This window comes from Rhinolophus sinicus, chromosome 18, assembly GCF_057876585.1.
Source record: "Rhinolophus sinicus isolate RSI-liver-muscle chromosome 18, RSI-T2T, whole genome shotgun sequence".
Taxonomy (NCBI): domain Eukaryota; kingdom Metazoa; phylum Chordata; class Mammalia; order Chiroptera; family Rhinolophidae; genus Rhinolophus; species Rhinolophus sinicus.
The window spans coordinates 117,356,626-117,370,415 of NC_142518.1; the positions used below are offsets into that span (position 1 = coordinate 117,356,626).

Below are 13,790 nucleotides of genomic sequence, written 5' to 3' on the forward strand. Positions count from 1 at the left end.
TTGGAGTCCAGCCCCCCACCCACACACACACACACACACACTCCGGTCTATTTTTCTTCATTGGTGGCTGCCTGTTGCTTTTTGTGGGGGACAGAAAGCTGATTATCACCTACTCCATCATTTTGCTGACGTCTCCTGGGACATGAACATTTTTTTAAGGTTCTTGTCCCATTTGGCAAATTGCCCTCCAGAAATGCTTTGCCAACTTACATTCCCAGTAGCACTGGAGGAACACTGGTTGGTGTGTGTGTGTGTGTGTGTGTGTGTGTGTGTGTGTGTGAGCGCATGTGTTTACTATTGTCAATTGAATAAAATGCAAAAGATTTGTCTGTTGTTTATAACTCATATTTCTTTGTTTTTACTGAATTTGAACATCTTTCCATTATACTTATTGACTAGTCATCCAATATTTCTTTTTCTATCAATGTCCTGGTAACCTCTTTATCTTTCAATAGTGATCTGAATCTTAAAAAGTTCATTTGTATGAGTTTTCATATATTATGCCTATCAATTCTTTACAGGCTTTTTATGTTAAGAAATTGATCTTTTTATGTCATCTTTGAAAAGGAAATATATATTTACATCATTAAATTCATCCATTTTATTTATTTCTTTGCTCTTATACTTACAAAATCCATTCTTACCCTGAGAGTAGATAAATGGTCATATCACTTATTTTCACTGATTTAAGGTTTTATTTTATATTTAATCATTAATTCATTCACAGTTTATTTTTGTATATGGTACTAAGTAAATAAGTCTTTTTGTCATGATTCAAAATGTAAAGAATTGAAAGATTTAAAAAATATGGAACAATCTAAGTGTTCACTGATGGATAAATGGGTGTAAATGTGTACATATGTGTGTGTGTATGTATATACACAAATGTACATATATACACAATAAAATATTAGTTACCCATAAAAAAAGGATGAAATCCAGTAATTTGTGATAACATGGATGGAACTCCATGGTGTTATGCTACGTAAAATAACTGAGACAGAGAAAGACAAATACCATAGGATCTCTTCTAAGTGGAATCTTAAAAAAAAAAAAAAAAAAGTGCATAGGGAACAGAATTGTGACTACCAGAGACAGAGGTTTGGGGTGGTAGAAATTAATAAAGTATTTTAAAAATCATTTTCAAATATAAAAATAAAACAAAAACTCTGTATGTCTTTCTTCACTTGTTTCAAAAACATTTCTGCTATCTGCAAAAGTCCTAAATCTCACTTAATCACAATAATAAATTCATATTACTTTAACAGTTGGCCTTAAATAAAACTTAATTCAACCCTCAACCTTCTTCCTTTTCACAAATGAAAAGATTATTTGGTATATAGTAAGTGAACAATAAAGACTTGTTAAATGAATAAAATAAATGAAGATCAGAAAAGGGTATATGACTTTTCAAGATCTGAGAGTTAATGGAAAAATCCACAACTGGCAAAACCAGGTTCTAGATTCTCTTGGAATAGGTGTGAAGGTAGAGGAAACCAAGATCTGAAAACCTTATCTGAGTCCTCAGATAACCAAAATTCATTAAAGCCAGTTTCCTTTAGTTCTATTACTTAGAAAAGCACTCGTTAAAACAAATTTTGCCAACACGTATCTCCTTGGGATAAAAAGGAATTTGTCAAACACTAAATTTATATTTAAGTCTCTTTCAACATTTGATATTTGGTCTCATTAACCTCCCTGTCTATGAATATGCCAGTACCACACTGTTTAATTTATACACAGTCTAGTATCTGGTAAGCTAAGTTTCTCCCACCAAAAACAATGCAGTACTCTTTTTCTCCAAAATCTTCTTGGCTTTTCTCACCAGTTTATTCTTCCAGAGAAGCTGTTAAGATAATTATATGAAGGGCTCCTCAAAATTTCCTGTAGGGATTTCTACTGGAATTCCATTAAAGCTATCAATTAATTCGGGGAGAATCAACATCAGCATAATATTGAATATTGCAGTATTTTCTCCATTTCAGATTTTTTAAATGGTTTTTCAGTAATGATTGCTGGTTTTGGCCACAAGGGTCTGAAACAGTCTATGTAAATTCATTCCTAATGTGTCTATATACTGTTGATATTGTGAGAGTTCCCCCCACACACACCATTATATTCTCTATAAACTAAGGGCATCTTCATAATGCATCTACTTTTTTCTTTCAAATAATTTAGAAAGCAATTGTATAAAATCGTGGATGAAAAAGTGGTGCTGTAATAAATCTGGCCAAAAGTAACCTCACAGGGTGATCTGATCATAAATCCCTAACAGGGCAGGACATGGTGGGCAGTCATACCCCAGTCATATAACTGTTTAATAAAAGGCTTCTTTTTGCCTTAAGCCACTCCCCACCTTGCTTTTTCCCACCTTCACATAAACTTCTTTACATTCCTTCCTTCCTTCCAAATGCATAAAAGAACCAAAAATCGTCATTCTCAGGAGCATTTGAGAGCTTGCTACCAGAAAACTGTCATCAGTTTGGCTCAAATAAATTCTTATAAAAGTTCTCTATGGAAATAAATTCTAATAGACCAAAAATAAAGTTCTCTGCAGGTCTCGATGTTCTTAGGGAGACAAACTAATTGTACATAATGTGTTGCTGAGCTTCTAATATGTAAAGATGCAATATATTTGCCAATAACATCACAAAGTGTGGGAGCACAGCTATATTAGGATAAAGAAATGACTCCAGATGGTAACTGAAACACAAGAGAACAAAGGAAGACAATCAGAAATGATAAATATGATGGCTAATATAACAAAAGCCATAAATATTTACTGGCCTTCCTTTCTTCTCTCAGCTTCTTTAAAACTCATAAAATTATATAAAGTAATAACTATGACAATGTACTGTTAGGATGGCAATGTTTATAGATGATTGAGATACACACATGGGGGGACAGAGCCAGGAGTGCAGTTTCCAGGCTCTTGCCCTCACAGGGAAAGGTGCTGGATCAGGTAGTAGAGGGCCATCAACTGTGGCTATTTGGCCATCAGCTGTAACTAGTGAGCCATTGGCCACTAATATAACTGCCATGGCTACACTAGCAGCGGATGGTGGCTGAGCTACCAAGTGCGGATTGCAGCTAGCACAGCGGATTGCAATTAGCAAGTGGGGTTGGTTGGTTGGCAGAGAAGCGGATGGCAGGTTGCAGATCGGATGGCAGGTTGCAGATCGTGTGGATCCTACTTCCTGTGTCTCCAACCCAGCCGCCAGTGAGAATATAGTGGTATGACTCCCCTATCTATGGCTCCGTGGGTGTTCCTTTTTGGCCTCACCATGTCCTACGTTCTTATGCGGAGAGCGGGACCAGAGACCCTGGATGACAACACACACACACACACACACACACACATACACACAAAACAAAGTGGAGAAAAGGAACTACAGCTATACAAGAGTAATATTTTGATATCTCAGTAGAATTAAGTTATAAAATCCTTTCAGGAAAACATACGGGTAAATTTTCATGACCTCATATTTGGCAATGGATTCTTAGTTATAACACCAAAAGTATGACCAACAAAAGAAAAAAAATAGATAAATTTAACTTCTTCAAAATGAAAAAAAATTATGTCTGAAAAGCCATTATCTAGAAAGTAAAAAAATAACCAACAGAGTGAGAGAAAATATTTGCAAATCATATATCTAACAAGGGACTTCAATCTAGAATGTACGTATAACAAACTCTCACACCTCAATAATAAAAGACCGATAACCCAATTAAATAATGGGCAAACGACCTGAATAAACTTCTCCAAAGAAGATACACAGAAGGCCAATAAGTGCATGGATAGATGCTCACCATCATTAGTCATCTGGGAAAGCAAACTAAAACCACAGTGAGATACCTCCTCCCACACATGAGGAGGGCTATAATAAAAAAGTCAGACAACAACTACTGGCAAGGATGTGGAGAAGTTGGAATCCTCATACACTTCTTTTTTCTTTCTTTCTTTCTTTTTTTCTTTAAGAAGGGTACAGCTCACAGTGGCCCATGCGGGGATCAAACCAGCAACCATGGTGCTACCAGCAACACACTGTAACCAACTGAGCTAACCGGCCACCCCCTCATACACTTCTTATGGTAATGTAAAATGGTGTAGTCACTTTGAAAACAAGTCTGGCAGCTCCTTACTTAAATAATTAAACATAGAATTACCATATGACCCAGAAATTCTACTCCTAGCTATACACCCAAGAGAAATGAAAACTTGTGTCCATACAAAACTTGCACATGAATGTTTATTGCTGCATTATTCATAACAGCTAAAAGATGGAGACATCCCATACATCCATCAACTGAGGTATGCATAAAATCTTGTATATCTGTCTCATGGAATAGTATACAACAGTGAAAAAGTACGACACTTATTACATGCCCAACGTGAATGATCCTTGAAAACATAATGCTAAGTGAAAGAAGCCAGTCTCAAAAGACTGCATACTGTATAATTCCATTTATGTGAAATGTCCAGAATGGACAAATCTACAGGGACTGAACATAGATTTGTGGTTGCTTAGGGCAGGCAGGGGAGGGGGGTGGGAGGTGATAGCCAAAGTGGTAACATTTCTTTTTGAGGTAATGAAAATGAAAACTGAGCATGGTAACGGTGGTACGCATCACTGAATATACTAAAATCCATTGAACTGCACACTTTAAATGAGTGACTTGTATGGTATGTGAATTAATCTCAACAAAAATGTTTAAGAAAACAAATGAAGAAAGTGTATGATCAATACCAGGATCAAGAATCAAGGACTCTGTGGATTAACCATATGATGCCCCACTTTCTACCATTTAAGTATTAATGAAATTTACCCAAAATTCTATCATTCAAAATTCATAAGTCCTTTTAATATTAACTAATGTAGTAAAGAGGCAACTGTATAATAAATCATTACAATTTAAATCTTATCACACAAAAATCTTCCAATTTTAAGAAACACTTTTACATGTAAGGTCTTGAGATAAGTATCTTTACAATTCAACAAACATTTATTGGGTGCCTGGTGTCTGCTAGAGTCTTATTTACCCTTATATAAATGCCTCACACACACAGAAGGCAATAAATGAATGAATGACCTTAAAGATTGTCATTTTTCTATACTAGGACTTAGTTTCCTCATCTGCAAAATTAGAAGGGCCAGAGATGACATTCTCTAGAGCAGTGCTGTTCAACAGAACTTTCTGTAATGATGGACACATTCCATATCTATGTACCATGTTTCCCCAAAAATTAATATAAGACCTAGTATTATATTATATTATACTATATTATATTATGTCATATTATACCCAGTCTTATAGTAAAATAAGACCGGATCTCATATTAATGTTTGCTCCAAAAGACGCATTAGAGCTGATTGTCCGGCTAGGTCTTATTTTCAGGGAAACATGGTAGCTATTCAGCCCTTGAAATGTGCTAATGCAACTGAGAAATGAAATGTTTAATTTAATTTTAATGTAAATGGCCACATGAAGCTACTGACTACCACACTGCACAACACAGATGTAGGGCATAATGCTGTGTGAAAACACACTTTACAATGCATCTCAGTAATCACATATGTGTGTGTAAAACAAAAGTACATAAAACAATACTTCCCTTAATATATATAAAGCACTTATATTTTCTTTCCTATTCTACTGAATTTCATCTTTGAAAAAGTGCTGATCCTGTGCTCGTTTCAGCAGCACATATACTAAAATTGGAAAAAGTGCTGATCCAACCCACTAATATGATTTCATAACACTGCACTAAGGTTTCTTTCAGCTCTAAAATATTATGCTACATACTGATTGTCCTAAAAGCATGCATTCAGTATTTATTTTGTAATCTTAATCACGAGTCACTAATTAATTTGACTGTGCCTCACACTATTATCAGGTTCTACTTTAAAAGCGTTATAAGCATTCCTTCATCTCCCTGTTAAATCCACATTTTTCCAAAAGATGGCAAGAGTTGCATGGCTTTAAGAAGTGAAAATCAAAGGTTACATCCTTCCCTTGTTTTTCACACTAGGGAAATGATAACCAAAGGAAACGGTAGGATGTAGAGGAGAGAGTGCAGGAAGTTGTGGGGACAGTGTTACCAAAAAGAGAAAGTTAGTATCTTACGGCCATAACGTGCCCTGAAGCTCCTAATGACTACTCTTCCCCGTCATTCTTCAGGCCTGACAAAGTCCTACAAATTTTACCATAACTTCATTTGGCTTACAACAGGACTACAGAATAAGACTGGTTCCCAGGAGATGACGTGTTAAAAACTTGCAATTATCAAGTTTGTAAAAACCTTAATAACATGATCCAGACTGGCCACTTCCTATCTTGAACTCCTCACTAGTTTAAACCATATGCAGTCCTACAAAAGGTCCATGCCTTGTCTCTCTTACCCGTGGTCCTTTGCACATGCTATTATTCTCTCTTTAACTAGCCAACTTCTCCTGTTTCAGGTCCTAGCTTAGGTATCAGGCACTCAAGGCAATTTCCCCACGTCAAGTCATGTATATTCTTCCAGGACTCTGTACCTTCCCCATCACTGCACTCCTATACTATCATTATCGCCTGTTTACTTAATCTATTTCCCCTACTAGATTTTAAACTGTTTAAAGACAGGCCAATATTTTCTTCTGTTCACTGCTGTGAAGGTGTTAATTAATTACTGAAGGAATGCATTCCACAGGCTCAGTGTCATTCCGTATTCTCCACGCTTGGAATGTTCTCCCCAGTTCTAACACCAGCATGAGATCCTCTCTATAATCTGATTCTAAATTATCACTATTTCCTCTGAATGTCTACAGTCCTTATTGTTCATACTAATCATTTGATATTTAACCTACCTTGTTTTTCAGTTTCTCTTGTAATGCATAGATCCCATCTCCTTCACTAAACTGACCCATCTTGAAGGCACTACTGTATGTTTCTTTTTGTACTGCATTATGTACCGTGTTTCCCCGAAAATAAGACTGGGTCTTCTATTAATTTTTGCTCCAAAAGATGCATTAGGGCTTATGTTGAGGTGACGTCATCCCGAAAAATCATGCTAGGGCTTATTTTCCGGTGAAGTCTTATTTTCGGGGAAACACGGTAGCACAGTTCTATGGACCGGGTAGCCATTAAATACTTGTTGACGAAGAATCAAAATTTGAAAAGGCTGGGTTTTTTTACACAAAATTGACAATACTTTAGTGATACTCATGAGTAAGTGGTGACATTTAAACATTCTGGTGATACACAGGAAAGAAAAAGATACACTGGAGTAGGGAAAGTACAAACAATAAAAGAGAATGTTCTTGAGAGATAACAATGGACACAAATATTTAGAGGCACTTTAAACATAGCTACATTCATCAGATAAAGATAAGTAGTAGCTTTGTGGCTTTGAAAGTGACCTGTGTACACAGAAGAACACTATTTTCAGATCAAAGGACAATCGTGTTTACATACGAATTTAGGAAGGTCTGTTTTGGAGAGAAAGATAATTAACGGTTTTCGCCAGTGAAAGAGCCCTGTCAGCAAGAAACTTAACGTTGCTGCCAACTCAATTTGCCGCTTGTTCATACGCAGCTTGCTGTCATCTCACAGTGCGGTCCCAATTGCTACTTCCGACTGAGTGAAATCTGAACCGAGAAAACTGGTCCCAAATTCCATTTCTAACCAACTCTGGAGAGCGGCCCTCTTTTCCTTGCATTTACAAAGGTAAGCACTATGGGAATGGTGTCGACCCCATCTCTTCAACGGAGAGAAAACACTAAATTCTGCACGTCCCCTCGGTCCGGTTCCTCTCGTCCCGTTCCCATCGGCTGTACCCCCAAAGGTCTTTTTCACCTCTTCCTCAAATTACTACCCATAGTTTCCTTCAGCTACTGCTGTTCCAGTTAGCCCTTACAACCTTTCCTCTCGGGGCTTTCTCTGACCCGAGGTCATGAGTGCAGCGTTTTCCCCACAGGTCCCCTCGCCCTTCACCTCACTCTTGTATGTGAAAGGGATCTCACCTGGCAGGTTCGAGTAGTTCCCGAGACAACGAGCTGACGTGACCTCCATTGCGGACCTGATCCGCTCACGGAGACCAGAGGCCGGATCAGAATGGCGACGTGCAGGCGCTTTTCCAAAGCAGCTGCCGCCGCTGCCCAGCGCCAGGTATGTATCGTGAGCAGCGCCATCTTCAGCGAGGAAAGAGGAACCGAGAGCGGAGGATTATGGGATGTTGGCGGACCGCACTCGGCGGCCTTAAGCCTCTCACCCCTCCTCCTTGTTTCTCCAGAGCCCAAGACCGGAAACAGCCTTTCTGAAGCTTCCACTACTTCTAGGGCGGGCCTTTGAGTGTTTTTCTTACACAACCTGGAACATCACAGTGATATCGCCTTTCTCTCTTCTAGATTGGCCAGGTAAAATGCAGTATGAGCGGTTAAACTTAAATTTGGATAAACAATGCCTCATTTTTCAGTATGTCTCAAATATTGCATTTGCTAAATCTGGAAACCTTATCTTGTCCATCACTTCACTCTTCTCTTACCGCCTCCAACTCAGTGCCACACACCACTCTGCATTTTCCCTCCGCACATTCTTATCTCCTGTGCATTAAAACTTTGTGTACAGGAAACGACAAATGTTAACTTGCCCTGGAAGGACGCTGCAGCCGAGAGATTCACTCTCCCTCTTGTAAGCGCTCTTACTTGGCTGATCTCTTTCGCCCAAATCCTGGGGCACTTTTCCTTTGGTCTGCTTCTTGTGAAGACAGTTTTACACGCACACAGCTTTACTCTGCTAATTTGCCTCTCTAGCTCTGCCCTTTGGTTTCCGCAGTGCCCTTAATTATTTCAAAACAGATGCATTGGCCGACAGATAGTAAAGTGAAAATGTATGTAAAGTCCATGTTTAAAGGCGGGTTTAGATTCTTTTGTCACCACTATCATCAAACAAAAAGATGTTGAAATATGTTTACGGTTATCAGGGAAACAGCATTTCCAAGTGTAAATGTTACTTGAAACCCTGGAGACAGTAATGCAGTTGCAATTTTATATTCATTGCTGCATACTCAAACCTGTCACACAAGATGCAAATTATGAACTCCTTTTGTAGAGGCTCCCTGAGGACAAAGAATATTCATGGCCCAGGCAGTTAGCTTTACTTTGTTTCAAAAGTCCTATTACACTCCAGGTTTCCAGGGAAGAGGATGCCTTTGCGGAGTTATTTAAATAATAATGATGTTTTCCACTGTAGAGGTTGAAGGGAATTCCATATAAATGAAATGGCTGGTGGCCTGATGGCTCAGTTGGTTAGAGCGCAAGCAAGCATGCTGCACCCTCCACAACTAGATTGAAGGACAACAACTTGGAGCTGATGGGCCCTGGAGAAACACACTGTTCCCCAATAAAATTTTTTTAAAAATGAAATTGCGAGCTAAAAGCCAGAAGGCATAAGAAAACCTTTCCAGGCTGAAGAATTGAGGGTTGAAGAGTTAAGGGACTGTCTGGCAGAGTAGTCGGAGATGAGCCTGGGTAAGCAGAAGCCTGATGGTGAAGGGCCGTGTATTTCGGCCGTCTATTTCATCCATGTATTTTGTTCTAAGAAGTTAACACTTGATCCTGGAGCCAGTAAAGGGTTTTAATCATGAAAGTAATGTGATCAAATCTGTATGTCCATTAAACCACTCTGGCTTCAGTGGGAAGTGTGGACTGGAGGCACAGTCCACATTGGAGTCATGGCGTTAATGTGATAGGTCAGTCCTAAAATAATGGTCTTAACCTGGCGGCAGCCATGGCAGTAAGTCAGTTCCTGAGATATTATGGACACGGTATTGACAGAACTTAGTGAGTAATTGGATGTTTCTGGCTTATTGTTAACAGAGCAGTAATGGCTTTCTTTAATGCCTATATCATCATCGGTAAATATGTATTCAGCATCTACTCTGTTAGAGACCAACACTCTACACTAGAGAAACCCTAGAATCTTCTAATGAGTTCTAGTAGGGCTGAATATTACCACTGAATCTTTCTACCCAGGTAAGGCATTGTCCAGTAATGCTCTAACTTTTTTAAAATGTAGGAACATACAAAATATATATTTTGTGAGAGACTGTCAAATACAATGTGATAAAATAACATCTTTAATTTTTTTAAAAAGATTTTATTGGTGAAGGGGAACAGGACTTTATTGGGGAACAGTGTGTACTTCGAGGACTTTTTTCCAAGTCAAGTTGTTGTCCTTTCAATCTCAGTTGTGGAGGGTGCTGTTCAGCTTCAAGATGTTGTCCTGTCAGTCTTAGTTGTGGCTCAGCTCCAGGTCCAGTTGCCGTTGCTAGTGCAGCAGGCACAGCCCACCATCCCTTGCAGGAGTCAAACCCGCAACCTTGTGGTTGAGAGGACGCCCTCCGACCATCTGAGCCATCCAGGAGCTTAGCGGCAGCTCAGCTCAAAGTGCCGTGTTCAGTCTTAGTTGCAGGGGGCGCTGCCCACCATCCCTTGCGGGACTCGAGGAGTTGAAAGGGCAACCTTGTGGTTGAGAGCCCACTGGCCCATGTGGGAATCGAACTGGCAGCCTTCAGAGTTAGGAGCACGGAGCTCCAACCGCCTGAGCCAGGGCCGGCCCCAACACCTTTAATTTTTATACGTTCAGAAACTCTCATACATATTATCTTGCTGGGTCTTAATAATAGTTTTGGGGGGGCTATTCCTCATTTCTAGTAAATAAAGAAGATCAGGGCCACGTTATGATAGTCAGAACTAGAATGGTGGTATTCTGACTGCTCTTCCACTGTTCTTTACACTAAATATGCTGCCTACAAACACAAGAGTTAAATGAAGTCTCTAGAGGCCATATAAAATCATGAGATTTTAAATCAGGCAAGACCTCAGAATTCTGAGACACCCGACCCTACTGATGATTTCTCAGGATTCTGGAGAAGTTTCATTAGAATCACCTACAGGCATTATTGCTTTGGAAAAACAGTTGTGAGGTCTTTCAGTGGAGTCAACATATTTTTACTAAAATAGCACTCATTGTAAGCTAACTCCTCTGATTAAGAAATGTGAATAACATTGGAATACCCAAGTAGTTACTCTATGATATAAGCTACAAGGGGCAAACATGAGCCAAATAAGCCAAAGAAAATTTCCAGTGCATCCAGAAATAGAACATGAAGCAAGTGAGAATTGTGCACAGCTGGAAAACTACAGCAACTTGGCCTGCAGATAAGTGTCTGAAACAAATTAGAGGAAAAGCCACTATAAATAGCTGTTGCAGATACAGATCACATCACAGCACTTTATTTAAGCAATAACTGTACCTATATGTAGTATTCTGTAAGTTACAAAATGCTTTCTCATACCTTATTTGATACATCAACCTTGGACGTTAGGTATTTGTGGGGACAGAGCCAGGAGTGCAGTTTCCAGGCTCTCGCCCTCACGTGGAAAGGCGCTGGCTCAGGTAGTGAATGGCCATCAGCTGTGATTGGATGGCCATCAGCTGTGGCTAATTGGCCATCAGCTATTTCTAGTTCGCCGTCAGCTGTAACCAGTGAGCCATTGGCCACTAATATAACTGCCATGGCTACACTAGCAGCAAATGGGGGCTAGCAAGAAGAGGGTGGCTGAGCCTGCAAGCGGCACATTGAGGGTTGCGGATCCTGTGGCTCCTGCTTCCTGTGTCTCCACCCCAGCTGCCAGCGAGAATATAGTGATATGACTCCCCTATCTATGGCTCCGTGGGTGTTCCTTTTTGGCCTCACCATGTCCTGCGTTCTTATGTGGGGAGCAGGACCAGAGATCCCTCCAGACGCCTTGCATGACAAATGGCGCAGTTAGCAGGGTATAAATGGCAGTTAGCAGGGTACAGATGCTGGCCAAAGCTCTCCAAAGGGTGATGGAGCAGTTTGTGTGTATGAACACTCAGTCTCAGGAAGACCAGGAGGAACAGCTGCCGGAGAGCTGGATCCCTGTGTAGGGGTGGAAAGACGTGGACGGTTCCCCAAACAGCATAGGCCGGAGAAAGCGTAGGTCGTTGTGGCCCTGTGGGCTGGGAAGTGCTTGCTGAGGCAACCTTGATGCAGGACTTGTACTCCCAGGAGGAAACGCTTGCTGAGTCCTCCGAGGGAGATGAGGGTGAGGTCAGGGTCGTCTCTCACTGTCATGCAGGGAGGCCTGCGGGGTCTCTGCTCCCGCTCCCCATACAAGAACGCAGGATATGGTGAGGCCAAAAAGGAACACCCACGGAGCCATAGGTAGGGGAGTCATACCACTATATTCTCTCTGGCGGCACTATACTCTCACTGGAGGCTGGATTCACACTGTCCGCAAACCGCCATCCACACTTGCCAGCCCAGCCACCATCTTCTTGCTAGCCCCCATTCTTTCTCTTCTCCTTCCTAGCATAGCCACAGCAGTTATATTAGTGGCCAATGGCTCACTGGTTACAGCTGACGGCCAACTAGCCACAGCTGATGGCCATGCAATCACAGTTGGCCATTTACTACCTGAGCCAGCACCTGTCTATGTGAGGCCGAGAGCCTGGAAACTACTTTCTGGGGCTCTGCCCCCACACTCACCCCCAGGACAACCCTGGCAAATGACTATGGACTATGGAGAATTGCCTTCTATCCCTAGTTTAATGGACAGCTTGACTGTTTGCTTGGGAACATACCACCATGTAGTAGAACTGGCAGATGTTTGCTTTTGTGTCTTGACCGGCCGCCATCGAGAATGTGTAAGCACCTTGACTGTGAGTCGCTGTTGTTCCAGCAGGGTATCCTGAGAGGCCCAGAGTGAGTGGCAGTGCCCTGAGAGCCCTGGCTGAGCCCAGGAAGTCTGGCTGTGCCCAGAGAGAGTGGCAGTGCCCTGAGAAACCCTGGCTGTGCCCAGAGAGCCTGGCTGTGTCCAGGATATTGCATTCACCTCCAAGGTCCTTGCACAGGGCCCCTCGCGGAAGACGCTTGTTGCATAGATTGTGAGGCGAGACCCTGTAGGGGTGGAGTGTGGGGACAGAGCCAGGAGTGCAGTTTCCAGGCTCTCGGCTTCATGTGGTAAGGTGCTGGCCCAGGTAGTAAATGGCCATCAACTGTGATTGGATGGCCATCAGCTGTGGCTAGTTGGCCGTCAGCTGTAAACAGTGAGCCATTGGCCACTAATATAACTGCTATGGCTAACTTAGCAGCGAATGGGGGCTAGCAAGAAGATGGTGGCTGAGCCTGCAAGCGGTGCAGTGAGGGTTGCGGATTGTGTGGCTCCTGTTTCCTGTTTCTCCAACCCAGCTGCCAGCGAGGCTATAGTGGTATGACTCCCCTATCTATGGCTCTGTGGGTGTTCCTTTTTGGCCGCACCATATCCTGCGTTCTTATGTGGGGAGCGGGACCAGAGACCCTGCCGGACGCCTTGCATGACAAATGGCGCAGCGAGCAGGGTCCCCCGCACGATAGTATTATTTATTAATATTCCCATATTTATGAGAAAACAGGCTGAGACAGGTTGTGACTTGACAGAGCTCACAGAGCTAATGGGATGAAGATCAAACCTAGGTTTTATGACTCCAAATACAGTGTTCTTTTCATTTAATTACACCTGAAATGTGGAAGAAACACTTGAGTACTTCAGGAAGGCCACAGTGGTCTTTCCTGTTTCTAGAAAACACCAGAACTTATTCCTACCTAAGTGCCTTTGCACTTGCCTTCCCCTCCACCTGGAACATCTTAACTGGAGACTTTTTAATGACTCAGATATCACCTGCTTAAAGAAGCTTTTCTGGTACACCTTAGCTAAAGAAGGTACCCCCTGTTCCTGCCACTC

At 41.4% G+C, this 13,790-nt stretch overlaps 1 protein-coding gene and 1 long non-coding RNA gene across 2 annotated transcripts in view; one reads left to right on the plus strand and one right to left on the minus strand.

Annotated features, from left to right (window-relative positions):
* ABCB7 (ATP binding cassette subfamily B member 7) overlaps positions 1-8,198 on the minus strand; it is a 50,498-nt gene extending 42,300 nt beyond the window's left edge. Inside the window, exon 1 of the mRNA XM_019747975.3 lies at positions 8,004-8,198. Within this exon, the coding sequence (XP_019603534.1) occupies positions 8,004-8,171 (168 nt within the window). The 5' untranslated portion in view covers positions 8,172-8,198. The remainder of the gene's footprint in view (positions 1-8,003) is intronic.
* Positions 1-13,790, plus strand: part of LOC141569549 (uncharacterized) — a 156,239-nt gene that overhangs the window by 118,883 nt on the left and 23,566 nt on the right. The window lies entirely within an intron of this gene.